General features: G+C 40.4%; 2 protein-coding genes across 2 annotated transcripts in view; one reads left to right on the forward strand and one right to left on the reverse strand.

Annotated features, from left to right (window-relative positions):
* Positions 1-16555, forward strand: part of LOC127662459 (thioredoxin-related transmembrane protein 4-like) — a 115056-nt gene that overhangs the window by 42786 nt on the left and 55715 nt on the right. The gene's annotated exons all lie outside the window — the stretch shown is intronic.
* Positions 1-16555, reverse strand: part of LOC127662283 (1-phosphatidylinositol 4,5-bisphosphate phosphodiesterase beta-1) — a 77102-nt gene that overhangs the window by 16589 nt on the left and 43958 nt on the right. Inside the window, exons 14-23 of the mRNA XM_052153413.1 lie at positions 16208-16388; positions 14193-14269; positions 10563-10659; positions 9663-9747; positions 6549-6673; positions 6291-6445; positions 5841-6005; positions 5664-5763; positions 3085-3189; positions 966-1081 (exon numbers count right to left, since the gene is read on the reverse strand). Coding sequence (XP_052009373.1) covers positions 966-1081; positions 3085-3189; positions 5664-5763; positions 5841-6005; positions 6291-6445; positions 6549-6673; positions 9663-9747; positions 10563-10659; positions 14193-14269; positions 16208-16388 — 1206 coding nt within the window. The remainder of the gene's footprint in view (positions 1-965; positions 1082-3084; positions 3190-5663; positions 5764-5840; positions 6006-6290; positions 6446-6548; positions 6674-9662; positions 9748-10562; positions 10660-14192; positions 14270-16207; positions 16389-16555) is intronic.

The following is a 16555-nucleotide window of genomic DNA, read 5'->3' on the forward strand; positions in this document are numbered from 1 at the left end:
TCACCCCTACATTTCAGCTTCGACTTTGGGATGCACAACAATCTCTGGTTGGATGACCGGAGAGAAAAAGCGGGACGATATTCAGTCAGTAAATCCGAAAGATAAATAAGAGCCAAACCATTTAATTATTTAAAAGAAGTATTTTGAAATTGACTCTGTATCGCACAGCCAACCAATGCAAGGACTGTAACACCGGCGCAATGTGATCTCGTTTTTTAGTGCTAGTTAAAAGTCTTGCAGCTGCAATTTGAACTATCTGCAAGCGGGATAAAGCTGATCTGCTAATTCTGAAATACAGTGAGTTCTATCAGGAAGACTCGCAGACTTGGGTGAAATTGAAGATGACATTTATTTGATGAATATAAAACAGGAAAGTAATGTCTCTCTCTTTGGCGTAGGCCCCGTCTGGCGGTCCGAAGTTGTAGTACTCGGAACTGTCATATCCTGCCGGAGATAGGAGGCAGGGGCGAGGAGCCCACCACCGTGCAGGACGGGACTCAACTGGTGGTGGTGGGGTGGTGGAGGTTGCCGCATTAGCACACTGAAGCAATTACCCAGCTAATGGTGCGATGATGTACAGTTGCTAGAACAACGCTGCACTTACATTTATAGTAATCCAGCCTCGATATTTTTTCAGCAGTCCTGTTAAAGTTATTGTTCTGTCGTTACCTTTGCATTGCATATTTGATTTCAACTAATTACAGTTAAGTTAAAACCAAAATACAATCATAAGTTATTCATTCAAGTGAAGTAGTCTAATCCCATTACAGTAAAGTAAGTTTAAACATATGAACTCATATTACAGTTGAGCACTTTAACACTAAATGTGTAGAAATTTAAAGGTGAAATGCAAAAAGAATAACCATCTACCATTGGTCTAAACAGACAGTGCCACCCAGAAATGTACATGCTGCTCAAACAAGCAATATTTCGCCAATGGCTTACTTGTAAGACAGTTTCTTTACCTCGTTGGTGTCTTTCTCTTCTTCTCCTTCCTCTAGTGTGAGAGCGGCGAGCTGTTTGGATCTCTGCTCCATCAAGTTCACGTATCTGATAGGGTTGGAGAGCGCTTCAATCACATCTGTAAACCAGAGAAACATACTGTCAGTCACGTCGAACACAACAAATACAGTAAATTACCGTTACAAACACAGAAGTGGCCAACAGTCCGACAGGTACATTTACAATCCAGCTTTAAAATTATAATAATTCATATTATTAGTTGCGATTTACCATTTTGACTTGCCGCAATATGTCGCACCTTCCACACCACCAAATATTAAAACCACCCAAAAAATATCCAATGTATTTAGAAACATTTCATTTCCATGATTTAATACCACCTTGGCCTATTACATTAGCACTGGATAACATTTTATTACGGTATTTTTCTTAAAATTACATTTTGCTTATAGTAAAGGTAATATTTAGCGGTCCAGAGCACTACATTTAGATATTATTTATTTAATAATATTGCTGATAATTGTCAGAGGGTGTTTTGAGAATTGTTTGTCCTTTGCATTTCATCTTTAACCTTCTTATACTGTTCGGTCATGTTTGACTGAAATCGTTTTTTCCAATGTAATACAATTTTCAAAAGATAAAGTTTCCTTTATCTGAGCATTACAAGATTTGGTGAATTTTCCTAAATTTTCCATCTGAACATACACACAAAATCACACATAATTGGACTCGATCATTAAAAAAGCAACACCTTTACTGTTTGCGGTCAAAACAGCCCGACCAGGGCTGGCCCGACCCAATAAACAACCTAAACATTTGTTTAGGGCCCCGTGATTGGTTCGGGGCCCCACCCACCACCCCCATTTATTTTATTTTTTGCCCATCAATTACTCTAATCAACAAAACACACAACCATATCAATGAAACGTAGTATGTTTCATTTCGTATATTTTTTCTAAATTAACTAGAATTTTCTTGAAACCTGTAGGGCCCCATGCACTATTTTTGTTTAGGGCCACCAAAACCCTAGGTCCGGCCCTGAGCCCAACCATAGGAAATAAATGGAAAAGACTAAAAAAAACAGCAATTTCTTTTTGATTTGTCAAATACAATGTATAAATCAGCCACAGTGCAGAACAAACACACATTAATGAAGGGGTGAGACTACAAATCATGCCATCTACTGGCCATTATTGTCATAGCATGATAATTAAATCATATAAATATATTTTATTTATTTTGTTGTTGTTGTTGTTGTTGTTTTTTCACCATATGGCAGCACTCTGACCCCAATACCTGACACACATCATATGGTTCAACTTATAAACGTACAGGTTTTTACTGTAGTGAAGTTACATAAATCTGCTTATTTGCATATGCACGGATCGAGAAATATTTCTGTAAATAAAATCTAAAATAAAAACGCATAAGAAATGTAATATTTTATTGTTTTTATTTCTGGGTAGAAGAAATTTTATAATTTATTTTAAAAATAAAAAAAAATTAAAAAGTTAAACCTGTACTGTTTCCGGTCAAAAATGACCGCAAATGACCCTTCTTTATTAGAATAGGAGGAATAAATGAAAACTGAACCATGTTCATTTACGTTTAATTAATTAAATATTACAATGATTCATGAAATATGAAGTACACTTTCACACAAAAAGTCATATAGACCCCACAGAAATTGTAACAAATTTACATTTTTATAATACAAAAATCCTGTTTTTATGTGTATCGTAATATGCAAATGTTTCATTCTGATGAAAGAATGGAAAAATTCTCGCATATTTTCCTGCACCTCTTAATAATGCATCATAATTATGTGTGTGTGACATTTATTCAAATGGGAATTAACATGGAGATAAATGTGTGAAATGCTATTTAGAAAGTCATTGTATGTTTTTCCTCAATGGTGCAACAATTTTAAACTAAAGGACATCATGAAGAGAAGCATTCTGGCTTTCCTTAGAAAATGTGCCATGGTTCAATGATAGTTTCAGATGGCAATATCATGGTATTTTGATATATACCATGGTACTAAATGTACTTCAGAGAATCTTATGGCACTACCATTGTAATGCACTACTGTATCATTTTGTGACATAGTTAATTTCTTACCGGCAAATGTATCAGGTACATAGTCCTTCACCTCAATATACACAAATATAGCAGGAAGAGTCAGCGCTTGATTCTTCTCGTTCCTCAAACCAATGTAACGGAAACCTGTGAGAAAACGTAGTGTGAGAAACTGCTGTTTTTACAGCCAAAAAGCAACAAGTACAACCACGTTTGCATTTTGTGAAGGAAATAGCAGTTTTTGCAAGGCAGCAGTAGAATAGAGTGAAAGTGTTGGGTAGTTTAGGTTATAGGCTTTGGTTCTGTATCAATGAAATGCTGCTTTGCCGTTGTCATGACTTTGTTGACTTTGTACGAGTATCAACGCAACACCATTTTCAGAGTGTAAAGATGGCTATAGATTGTTAAATAGATGCAAGAAAGAAAAGACCAACCGCAATTCAACATCATCACTGCTGGTTAAAATTTACTGTAAATAGTAAATATTCTAAGAGGCCTTTCACGCCTTTGAGCTTAAAAAAAAAGCTAGATGGCAAGAAAAGAGCGGACACAGGTTTCAACTAAACACGGTGCTCCTGCACAAGATGTTAAAAAAGAAAACAGCAAGACGTGACACGACGGTTAAAGATATCTAGTGCATTTTTACATGGACAATCAACTGAAAAACAGTGCGGATGGATACAACTGTAATCGGTCCTGCTCGACCCGCTCTGAGTGAGATTCGAACCGGGGTCTCCAGCATAGGAGTGGGAGCGCAAACGAGGAGGACAAAGGCTATAGCATCTAGCATCAGTTGCTAGTGAGCCTCTTGAGGCCAGGGGAGTGAGCTTTACACATACCGCACATCTATCTGTATATCTATCTATCAATCTATATATACGTTCCACAAATACCATAAACCTAATTCCCATCAGGGTCACGGCACCACTTGAAACCAGTGCTGCTTGTCCTTCTCAGAGCGGGATTCGAACTGCCGTCAGCCGGCATCGGAGGCGGGCACGCTAATGAGGAGGCTAAAGGCTACAGCCTATATCATAAGTTGCTAGTGAGCCCCTTGAGGCCAGGGGAGTGAGGTTTACACATACCGCACAGCTATCAAGTACCAGCTGGCTCCCTTTCCATGCACACCCTTAAACCTCACTCCCATCCGGGTCACGGCACCACTTGTAACTAGTCCTGCTTGACCCTCTCAGAGCGGGATTTGAACCGCCGTCAGCTGATATCGGAGGCGGGCACGCTAACGAGGAGGCTAAAGGCAACAGCCTCTAGCATCAGTCGCTAGTGAGCCTCTTGAGGCCAGGGGAGTGAGGTTTACACATACCACACAGCTATCATGTACCAACTGGCTCCCGTTCCACACACACCCCTAAACCTCACTCCCATCCGGGTCACGGCACTACTTGTAACCAGTACAGCTTGACCCTCTCAGAGCAGGATTCGAACTACTGTCAGCTGACATCAGAGGCGGGCACGCTAATGAGGAGGCTAAAGGCTACACCCTCTAGCATTAGTCGCTAGTGAGCCCCTTGAGGCCAGGGGAGTGAGGTTTACACATACCACACAGCTATCAAGTACCAGCTGGCTCCCATTCCATGCACACCCTTAAACCTCACTCCCATCCGGGTCACGGCACCACTTGTTACTAGTCCTGCTTGACCCTCTCAGAGCGGGATTTGAACCGCCGTCAGCTGACATCGGAGGCGGGCATGCTAACGAGGAGGCTAAAGGCTACAGCATCTAGCATCAGTCGCTAGTGAGCCCCTTGAGGCCAGGGGAGTGAGGTTTACACATACCACACAGCTATCAAGTACCAACTGGCTCCCGTTCCTTGCACACCCCTAAACCTCACTCCCATCCGGGTCACGGCACCACTTGAAACCAGTCCTGCTTGACCTGCTCCGAGCGGGATTCAAACCACTGTCAGTCGGCATCGGAGGTGGACAAGCTAACGAGGAGGCTAAAATCTACAGCATCTAGCATCAGTCGCTAATTGCCTCTTGAGGCCAGGGAGTGTGGTTTACACATACCACACAGCTATCATGTACCAGCTGGTTCCCATTCCACAAACACCCCAAAAACCTCACTCCCATCCGGGTCATGGCACCACTTGTAACCAGTACTGCTTGACCCTCTCAGAGCAGGATTCGAACCACCATCAGCTGACATCAGATGCGGGCACGCTAACGAGGAGGCTAAAGACTACAGCCTCTAGTTAGTTGCTAATTGCCTCTTGAGGCCAGGGAGTGTGGTTTACACATACCACACAGCTATCACATACCAGCTGGCACATCACAACAGCATCTAACAAAGTAATCCAAAAGACGTACATTTGAATGAAGTCTGCAGGTTTAACAGTTCTGGCTTGAATTATGCCATGTTTCCGTTTGAAAACGCATTGATTTTGCTACCTTTACCACATTAGAATGGCGTTTTCCACCACTTAAAACAGAGACTTGCTCTCAATAACAGCATACTTTGGAAAACAATGACGTAAGGAACCTGAAAATGGTTTCAAACTTAAACTGACTATTGTGGACATGGCCTTAATTGCACAAGTTTAATTCTTAAGGTTTAAGGTTTATCCAGTTAATCCAGTGCTGCCCTGCAAGTGAGTTTCGCACCTGGTCGGATGGCTGACACGGGAATTATCCGATGACCAATAAACTTCCCGCCCTCTTCAAACACAGCTATTCTCAGGGACGCAAGAGTGGGCAGAACAACCTAGCAAATAAACAACATGACTTAATGCCTCTTCTCCCATGCTGTCTATAAAACAACACACCAAAAATATCCTTTACTTTTTTAAAGACGATGGGTTCCTCATCCCACACAGGGTTGATGGCGTTGCCTTGGGATGTTTTTGTCTTAAAAGCTTTTCGTCTCGTGTCAACTGGAAGTCCAAACATGTCAATCTCCACATAAACTCCCACCTTCTTATCTGTCAGAAACTGTCCTGATATGATCTATTGGAAAAGACAACAAGATTATAACTTGCAACACTGTAACGTAATCTATGCAAGTATGCAGATGAAAACGTAAATGCATGGCCAATGTATTGCAAGTGTGTGGTCGTAATTACTCAATGTGCGTTCTTGCATTACTGTAGCTGTAAAACTCAATACTCAAGGGGGTGAAACTTCCTTTGATAGAGATGTGTTATTATTCAGTAGCTAGCTACAGATGCGTTCTTTGAAAACACAAAAGTTTTCCTTCCCTCTCACGTGACCCAAAATTGAAAATGGTCTAACCTTTACTGATAAAGTATTAGCTACGATTCCATCCACTGTGCTTTCTGTGAAGGGGTCAAAGTGTTTGTCCGGTCGTCTCATGAACTCAGGTTTGAGTCTGTAGCCGCTTTTCCCGTTGTACTCGTACATGCCGAGGTTTAACTGCATGGACAGATCTGAGACAGAGAGAGAGAGACGACGAAACAATCCAAACTAAGTGAATTAAAGTTGACATTTCATTTCACAATTTTCCAAAGGCATTTTAAAGCATCTACTCACCAATTGTCTGGAAATTGAGTGCTACGAGATGACAGCCGGCGTTCCAGAACACTTGAGGCATGTAGTTGGAGGAATCGACTCGGGTTCCTTTAGGATAAATTCTGCTGAGCTGAAACTTGTTGTATCTACATGCACATGGTTAAGGGGCCATATTTGCTGCATGATAAATTCATAAATCCATCACAATTAGTAAATAGATCGTTAATCAATGCTTCAATTAACATTTTTAATCAAATTAATTGCATGACATGTCGATTAAATAATCAAAATAATCTTTATTTGGGGGCCTTTTTCAGCAAATATTGATATAACACTATATAAATTCTACATAATAATTCAAATAAATATAAATATTATATGTAGGGCCTATAATAAATATGATAATTCAGATTGAAATATATTGTATTATTGTAGCAGACGTGTAAATCAATGATTAGTAAATACAAAAAGTTGCTTTAGAAATCAATATTTTATTACAGAATTTCTATACAGGTTATGGGGCAAGATTAATTGTGTTAATTTTATTAAAATGTAATTTTTTACTAAATTAATCGCACTAAATTAACACTAAATAAAGCGGCACCCCTAGTTAATACTTAAATAAAATAAAAAATACCAATGGGGTTAAAAAACTAGTTTAAAAGGGAAAACTTTCTTTATTGGAAAATAGTTTTACTAAATATCTTATGCCAGTGTCTTTCTTAAAGGGACAGTTCACCCAAAAATGAAATTCTCTTATCATTTACTCACCCTCATGGCATCCAAGATGTGTACGACTTTCTTTCTTCTGGAGAACACAAATGGAGATATTTTGAAGAATATTTCATCTCTGCAGGTCCTTACAATGCAAGTGAATGGGTGCCAAAATGTTGAAGCTCCAAAAATCAAATAAAGGCAGCATAAAAGTAATCCATACTACTCCAGTGGTTAAATCTAGATTTTCAGAAGTGATATGACAGGTGTGGGTGTGGAACAGATCAATATTTAAGTAATTTTGTGCTAGAAATTCTTCCCTTTGCCCAGTAGGGTGCATATGCATGAAGAATGAGAATCACCAAAAACACAAGAAGAAGAAATTGAAAGTTAAAGTGGAGTTTGAATGAGCAGGGATGAGAATTTACAGTAAAAATGGACTTAAACATCGATCAGTTTCTCACCCCCAATCTATTAAATCACTTCTGTAGACATTGATTCAACCACTGGAGTCATATGGATTCCTTTTATGATGATTTATGTGATTTTTGGAGCTTCAAACTTTTGGCACCCATTCAGTTGAATTGTATGGACCAACAGAGCTGAGAAATTCATCTAAAAATCTTCTTTTGTGTTCTGTTGAAGAAAGAAAGTCAAACACATCTGGGATGGCATAATTGTGAGTAAATGATGAGAACATTTTCATTTTTGGGTAAACTATATTTTCTTGTTTTAGGGCTGTTGAGATATTTTCACTGGAAAATTAGGCTACATTTACACTAATCCGGACACATTTGAAAATGGCGTTTTCGTTTCAAAACGCCTCCGTCCACACTAACGTTTTCCAAAAGTTGCTAGTGCACACTGAAACGTATGAAAACGCTTAAATCGTGTCACTGCGCATGCGGAAAATCCCCGCTGCACGTACGGTCTGAAACGCAATTGTCCTCGTGTTCCGTCGCCGGACACCAATTCCGAGTGAACGTCCCTTCGCCTTAAGGAACGCAACGTGTCAGTTGTACAAAGTGACATTTATTTTTTAACAACGCTATCAAAGTGAGTATCAGGCACAACAGCGCCGCTATAACACAGGCCGCCATCTTAATTGTTTTGGTTGGATAGATCACATGACTAAAAATGCGTCATCTTTTTCCAAAGCATCCGTTTTCACGGTCCACACTACAACGCGAAAACGCCATTTTCAAATGTATCCACTTTGGAGAGCGTTTTCAATAAGCTCAGTTTTCACGGACAAAAACACCGTCTCAGTGTGGACGGAAGGCCATAATGGAGAGTAAAAGATGCGTTTTCAAACGAAAACGTATTAGTGTCTAGGCCTAAGACGAATATTTTTGTGCAGTGAATGGGAAAGAACAGCATTAACATTCTTTAAAATGTATCCTACTGCACCCTGATCTCATGAACATTACGTGACCGCGGCAACATTTTTGCAAAACGAAATGAAATGCTTCGTTGCACATTTGTCTGCAGTTTCCCAGTGAAATGTCCAGCAGGGGGCGCCAAAAGCGAGTGAAATGGTGTCATAATCAGACAGGGTTTTTTAGGTGAATATTAGATGGAGGTTGCAATGAATAAAACGTACCTCCTTAACCTAAACCTAACCAGTAGTGTTCTAATCATCAAAAGTGTGTCGTCTGTAAAATTGTCTGTGTTCTGCAACTGCTTTCGGTTCCTTGAATAATGTATAACATGCGAGTAAGGGCTGCCGGTGGACATTCTGGGTAAGATGGTGCCCCCCTAGGGTAAGATGGTACCCCCCTAGGGTAAGATGGTGCCCACCTAGGGTAAGATGGTACCCCCCTAGGGTAAGATGGTGCCCACCTAGGGTAAGATGGTACCCCCCTAGGGTAAGATGGTGCCCACCTAGGGTAAGATGGTGCCCACCTAGGGTAAGATGGTACCCCCTAGGGTAAGATGGTGCCCACCTAGGGTAAGATGGTGCCCACCTAGGGTAAGATGGTGCCCTACGCTGACTATTTTCAAAAATGTAGTTATAGTAACGTTCATTCTATAAGACAAGGTTGCCTATTGTATTCACTGGATGAACGTACGACTAATAGGGTGAGTAATGATGACAGGATTTTCATTTTTGGTTGAACTAACCCTTTAACTATTATAATATTGATCTACATATGCTCTAAAATGTCTACGTAGCAAATTCTAAATCCAAATATGAAAACAATGTGCAATCTCTCTGGCTGACTATGTCAGCAAATGTGCCTGACAGATTGGATTATTCAGGTCATACGTTACATGGCATAAATAATGAATGCACTTGTCCTCTTTTGCTGTCATGTGTCCCATCTGATATGTGGGTCACTGTACTTGTGATTAAACTACAGTGAAGCAGTGACACAAATGAATCACTGGGTTATTTAAGTTTTTGTAGGTAAAAGATGCTCGACAAACTCCACGGGTGTCTTTGTGAGCTGCTCCAGGGCTTTCGTCTCCACAAACGATGACATCTGATAACTGCGTTTGGTTTCTGAGAAAATGGAAAATTATATGTTTAATGTTATTCAATATAAATCAGCTAACACACTATCACACGTGATTGTACTTTATGAAGGTAAAATAGTGCCTAAATGATTTGCAAGCGCAGTTTAAAATTTGTAAAAGCATAAATTAAGTTACAAGCATGATATAAAAATAAGCATTAATTAAATTTGCAAGTGTAAAAATAAATTGCATGTGCACGGAAGGTTTTTTAAAGGTGTAAATCAAGTTGTGAGCATAAGAAAAAATATAAGCAATGCTTTAAAGCTTTATTAAATGTAATTCATGGGTTGTGAATTTGCAATTGCATATTAACACAAAGTATATGTGCTCTTTATTCTTCTGACTTCCTTTTTTTTCCTCGCACTTACACTTCTGTATAATATTTAAGTATAATATTTGAGATACCCAGAGGAATGACGCTGAGCCATACGAAGAAGAAGCCGCTTGTCACGTCATTAAACCAATCAGGTCAGAGTAAACTGGGAAAACCTCATTTGATTGGTTACTAGAAGCAGGTAGACCCGCCTTCCCCCTTGTGCTTGCAAAACTCTTTTCAGTGAGAAATTCAAAAGTGTAAGTCAGAAAAATACAGACCACATTTACTTCTGATAATATGAAATTGCAAATTCACCAGACATGAATTACACTTCTGCAAAGCATTAAAGTATTGCTAATTATTTTCTTACGCTTACAACTTGATTTACACCTTTACAAAACGTGCTGTGTGCACGCAAAAACAATAGCTTACTCTTAATCTCAATCACAATCATTTAGGCACTATTTTACCTTCATAGTACTTACTTTTGGAAACCTCAAAGGAGTGAAATTTGGTAGGTTGGATGTAATTGACTAGCGTGGACATTTCTTCAGTGGCAAAAGCTTCAGCTCCTGTTGTATCCTATAAACATATAACAGAAACAGATTTAATGGCAGGACATTTAAACCATAAGCCACATCACCCTGCAGCTCTTGCCTGGTTGCCCACTAAAGCTAAGCAGGGTTGAGCCTGGCCAGTACCTGGATGGGAGACCTCCTGGGGAAAACCAAGGTTGCTGCTGGAGGTGGTATTAGGGAGGCCAGCAGGGGGTGCTCACCCTATGGTCTGTGTGGGTCCTAATGCCCCAGTATAGTGATGGGGACACTATACTGTAAAAAGGCACCGTCCTTTGGATGAGATGTTAAACTGAGTTCCTGACTCTCTGTGGTCATTAAAAATCCCAGGACACTTCTTGTAAAGAGTAGGGGTGTAACCCTGGTGTCCTGGCCAAATTCCCCCCATTGGCCCCTATCTATCATGGCCTCCTAATAATCTCCATCCCTGAATGGGCTACATCACTCTACTCTCTCCTCCCCACCAATAGCTGGTGGGCGTTCAGGCGCACCATAGCTGCCATCGCATCATCATCCCTATGCTCTGTAAAGTGCATTGAGTGCCTAGAAAAGCGCTATATAAATGTAAGGAATTATTATTATAAAAATTGTGAATGTCATTGCATTAGATACAAATTGTGTCTACTAACCATGTCCAACAGTTTATGGTCATGCATAATTTTCGTAATGAAAATTCCCACCCCAGTGTCATTTCCAGCACATCTCAAAATCTGTATTGCATTTAATCGAATTTTGTGCTGGAAATGTGCTTAATATTTGTTAAAAAAAATGACAGACTCCTTTGTCTTGCTAAGGCTAATTTCATAGCTAACGTTTATGGTAATTGGTCTGCACTTATATAATGCCTTATTTAACCTTAGCGGTATTCAAAGCGCTTTATACTGTGTCCCAATCATCCTCACACTCACATTCATACATCAATGATGGCAGAGCTGCCATGTAAGGCGCTAGCCTGCCATTGGGAGCAACTTGTGGTTCAGTGTCTTGCCCAAGGACACTTCGGCATGTGGAGTCATGTGGACCGGGAATCGAACCGCCAACCCTACGATTAGCAGCCGACCCGGCTCTACCACCTGAGCCACAGCCACCCAAGAACTCCCTTTAAGCATCCTTATTACACGGCTCTCTCTAATACTCAATTCTGATTGTTCAATGGCGCCATCTAGTGGTCTGATATCTCTGAGTAACAACCGCACATCCACATATCAGACCACTTTTCCAGGTATTTTGAGCCTTTTTTCCTGCTTCTCGGGTCATTGTGCGATTTCTACAAGTAAGCTAATAAAATTATTTCAACTTAAATCAATGTTTCATGTATTTATTTATATGGCAATCATAATGAGCAGTCAGATGTTTATTAATTACTAAATAAACACCAACAGAAATCCAACGCAAACCTGACGTGGATTTCCGCTGTTCAGCGATTTTATTTACATTTATAACATGTTTGGTGTGGAAATGATGCAACAACTGTCGGACAGTCGTCATTTTTTAAAAATGCACAGATGGCATTTTCATAGTTCAGTGTTGAGAGTCTGGGTCAAGGCTAAAACTGTCAAAACTATAAATAAAAGGCATTTGAAAAGTACGAAATATAAATGACGAAGGCCTGATAAAAAGATTGATTTAAAAGGTCCACAATAATGCACTAGTTAAGTATGTTTATACGTATAAACAGAATGACTCGTGACGAAATCCAAGTGCTCTCATAGTGATTATGACTTCTGAAGACTTTAACTAAAGCGCTTGAATGCAATACTTTTATGTCTCTTTTATATAAATGTATCTCTGAAGGGAACTTACTGTCTTCAATGGCATTTCCTTTTCATCTTCCCTTTGTATAAAGCCTAATAAAGTATTGTTTATAAGCGCAGGGCTGCTTTGTGTACAGGCGTTACCAGGGTAACAGCTATATTTCTGCTGCATAAGCGCCCCCTACTGTCAGAGCGCGAATTTGCATTTTCATTCAGCACATCTGCTGTTTTTGTTAGATCAATGTGAAAATCTGACCGCATTTGTACACAGCACACACACAGTTTTATAGATTTTAACCGGCTAATTCTAAATATGTAAACAATTTGGATAATAAAGTATCTAGAAGTATTCACAGTATTTTAAAATGCCCACGATAAAAACACTGGGCATGTTCATTAATGCAATTTGCTAATATATATATATATATATATATATATATATGTGTGTATAGCAGGGCTGGACTGGTAATATGGCAAACCGGGAATTTTCCCGGTGGGCTGACGCACTTTTTGGCAGACTGGCCATCGGGAGAACCGAGCGGGAGGGTGGCAGTGGCGGCTGCTGGTCTTTCAAAGAGGGGAAGCTCATTTTCGGCCTACATTATAAACTTATTTACCCTATTTTTTGCACTAAATCAATCTTAGGTGTTGATCTGCCCTGCTGTTTAATTCAAATTTTTTCCTCGTAAGGAAGACTTTCAAATGGCTTCGGCAAAATCAGGTCGACAATATTAGCACCGTCTGCCATCGTGCGCAGTTTCACCCGTACGACGCTAGCCTAGCCTACTGTATGAATGAATGAACGAACGAACGAACGAGCGAACGAACGAACGACGCTCTAAAACTAAATATATTAAACTTGGTAAAACTGAAACAAGGAATGTGGTGTATAATTGTGTGAAATGTATTATGCAAATTGACTAGCAATTTCGCCAAACAAATATAAAGAAATAGGTTGCAGCAGTTTGTCTTTCGACTACACTTGAGAAATCCGCGATGGGACTGAGCGCGAAATAGCTTCAGTGACTTCTTATAGTACAGATTCGCTGTCAATCAAAAGGAGATGCAGTCTTTCGACAGATCCTCCAATCATCACGCTGAAGCCCAGAGTCCGGGCCAGCCCACTCCTCATTCACCCCCAGAGACGCTGAACGTCCGTGGGCGGGACATAATCGCAGCATTTATCCAATGACCTTCTATTTTCGGAGCACTGAAAAAAACTGTTCAGAGCAGCCCCATTGAAGTCAATGGACGCTCGGCTTCAACAGGGAACTGCACTGACGCTACAGGAATGTATGAGAAGTAAATCGAGTCAGCCGACCTGCTATATGTAATGTAGCTGATTCTGAACGAACTCGTCTTCGAGATGAACGTGTTCTAACGCATTTTTAGTCAATAAATTGTTTACACAATAGTACATATTTGACCATTATTTTTTTGACATTATAGGGGAAGCTGAGCTTCCCTTGCAGTCTTAAAGAAATCCCCACTGGAGGGTGGGTAGGCCGCAAAATGTGCCGAATGGGCCTTGATAAGCTCAAATGAGCCGCCGCGTTATACAGAACTGACCACAAAACGGCGCTGGGATATGCAGAAAATGACCTTTTCAAAAATTCCTTTAATTATATGTTAAAACTATAAAATGAAAAATGTAATATAAAACTACGTATATATATATCAAACATAAAATGATACTAAAACTGGCACAATTATGGTCAACCAGCTAGGTAAATATATCAATCTACCACTAAAATATAAACGTCTATGAGTAAAAACGCTGATTTACCTCGTCCATGGACTTCTTACAATCATCATCGTCGTCGTCTTCATCATCGTCTTCATCAGCCTCAACCTCTGCAGACACTAAACCGCAAAAACACAAGACAGTCAAACTGCTTTAATAAAAGCATAGGTGTGTGTTAAAGCACCTCGTATTGCAAGTCTTTCTCAAATCTGCCCTGTGCGCCAAAGCTGGTGTCAGATAGGAAAAGGGCAGGTGCTCGATACAGCCCCGTTAAACCCATGATAATGACACCAGATGTTTGTCGCTCAACGATGATAATCATAATCAATGAGTCGTTTCGTCTGAACAGCAAAATAGGGCAAGACTGGAGATCTTAACGGGATATACAACTTAAATAAAGACTTTCATTTGCCTCTGTTTCTCACACAAAGGCATCGTAGGACTTCAGAAGACGTGGAAAATAGCACGAGTCGTACGGGCTAATTTGGGGAGTTTTTAGTCCTTTGGGGAGCCCCAGTTCTCCTTCACTTTAATTATATGGAAAACAGCAGTATGGCCATTCTTCAAAACATCCAAAAAGAAGAAAGGCATACAGGTTTGGAGCTATATGAGGATGAGAACATAATGGCAACATTTTTCATTTTTTGTGTAAAACTAGAAATACTTTGACTTTGCGTTTTTGGCTTTCAAAACATGCATTGACTTGTTGATAACTGGGCCGTGTTTTCAGTTTGTGAATAACTCATTCTGGAGTCTCGGGTCTCTTACAGGTGGATGTTTAAGAAATCAACATCCTGCTGAGAAACCAGCTGTTCAACATCTGCTCTCAGCTTCAATGCTGTCTGGAGTAGACCTTTAGAAACCGCTCGCATCCATCAGCCGCTCACGACACCTCCATCACACACAAACACAGGAGGCTGGGAGTTCGTCTCTGACCTGCAGAGGGTGTAAAGGTCGGGTGCATTTCTCTCCACATGCGTCTATACACAGACATCAGCTGATGGATTAGAGGACTACGACAAAGCGGTGCCGGTAACTGAGGCTGGTGAAGAGTTAACGACTGCCGTTTGCTTTTGTGCACTGCAAGCTTTCTTTCTTTCAATGTGCTAAAGATATAAGAGAGCACAATCCAGTTTAAAGGGGACATATTGCCCTTTTGCAATAAGAGTCATATATATGTATATATACAGTGTAAATGTATCAATTCAAATTGTATTCATAATATATGGCGGCATTCTCCGCGGCATCCACGCACAACTCACCACACGCCCCACTGAGAGCGAGAATCACATTATAGTGACCACGAGGAGGTTACCCCATGTGACTCTACCCTCCCTAGCAACCGGGCCAATTTGGTTACTAAGGAGACCTGGCTGGAGTCACTCAGGACGCCCTGGATTCAAACTCGTGACTCCAGTCAGCATCTTTACTTGCTGAGCTCTAATGAACCCCATTATTTACATTTACATTTATGCATTTGGCAGATGCTTTTATCCAAAGCGACTTACAGTGCAATTATTACAGGGACAATCCCCCCGGAGCAACCTGGAGTTAAGTGCCTTACTCAAGGACACAATGGTGGTGGCTGTGGGGCTCGAACCAGTGACCTTCTGATTACCAGATTACCAGTTATGTGCTTGGACCACTACACCACCACCACTCCATTATCCTGGCCAAAATTCCCCCATTGCCCCTACATATCATGGCCTCCTAATAATCTCCATCCCTGAATTGGCTGCATCACTCTACTCTCTCCTCTCCACCAATAGCTGGTGTGTGGTGGCGTTCTGGCGCACTATGGCTGCCGGGCATCATCCAGGTGGATGCTGCACACTGGTGGAGGTTGAGGAGATTCCCGCTATGCTATGCAAAGTGCTTTGAGTGCCTAGAAAAATGCTATATACATGTTAGAAATTATTATTTGTATTAATATTATCTCATTAATATGTTTGGGTCTCTACATAATTACGATACATGCATTAATATCATTTCATAGCTTTGATTATCGAGTGTTATTCTAAGTGGACTTAAAGTGTAGAATATGATTTGTTTAGTACCTGAAGGTCCAGCACTGGGTGAGGATGGTTCAAATACGCTGGACGAGTCGCTGTTGGACGCTTGCTCAGACAGTTTTTTCTTCGTACTGCCGTCTGACGGTTTGGGGTGGGACTTTTTGTTTTTAATGAGTATTTTTCCCATGAGATCTTGCGGACTCGGCAGAGGAACACCAGACTCCAGCTACAAACAACACAATCTGTGATTAGACACAAGCTCGACCCAAACTTTCGCTATACAGGCACTTTAATATCCCAAGGGTTGATTTTTATTCAATTTAAATTTTATTAAAAAAAAAAAGAGATTTTATTTTGTTTTATAAATAACAGATTTGTCTATTGACGTTCTAT

Source organism: Xyrauchen texanus, chromosome 22, assembly GCF_025860055.1.
Source record: "Xyrauchen texanus isolate HMW12.3.18 chromosome 22, RBS_HiC_50CHRs, whole genome shotgun sequence".
NCBI lineage: Eukaryota > Metazoa > Chordata > Actinopteri > Cypriniformes > Catostomidae > Xyrauchen > Xyrauchen texanus.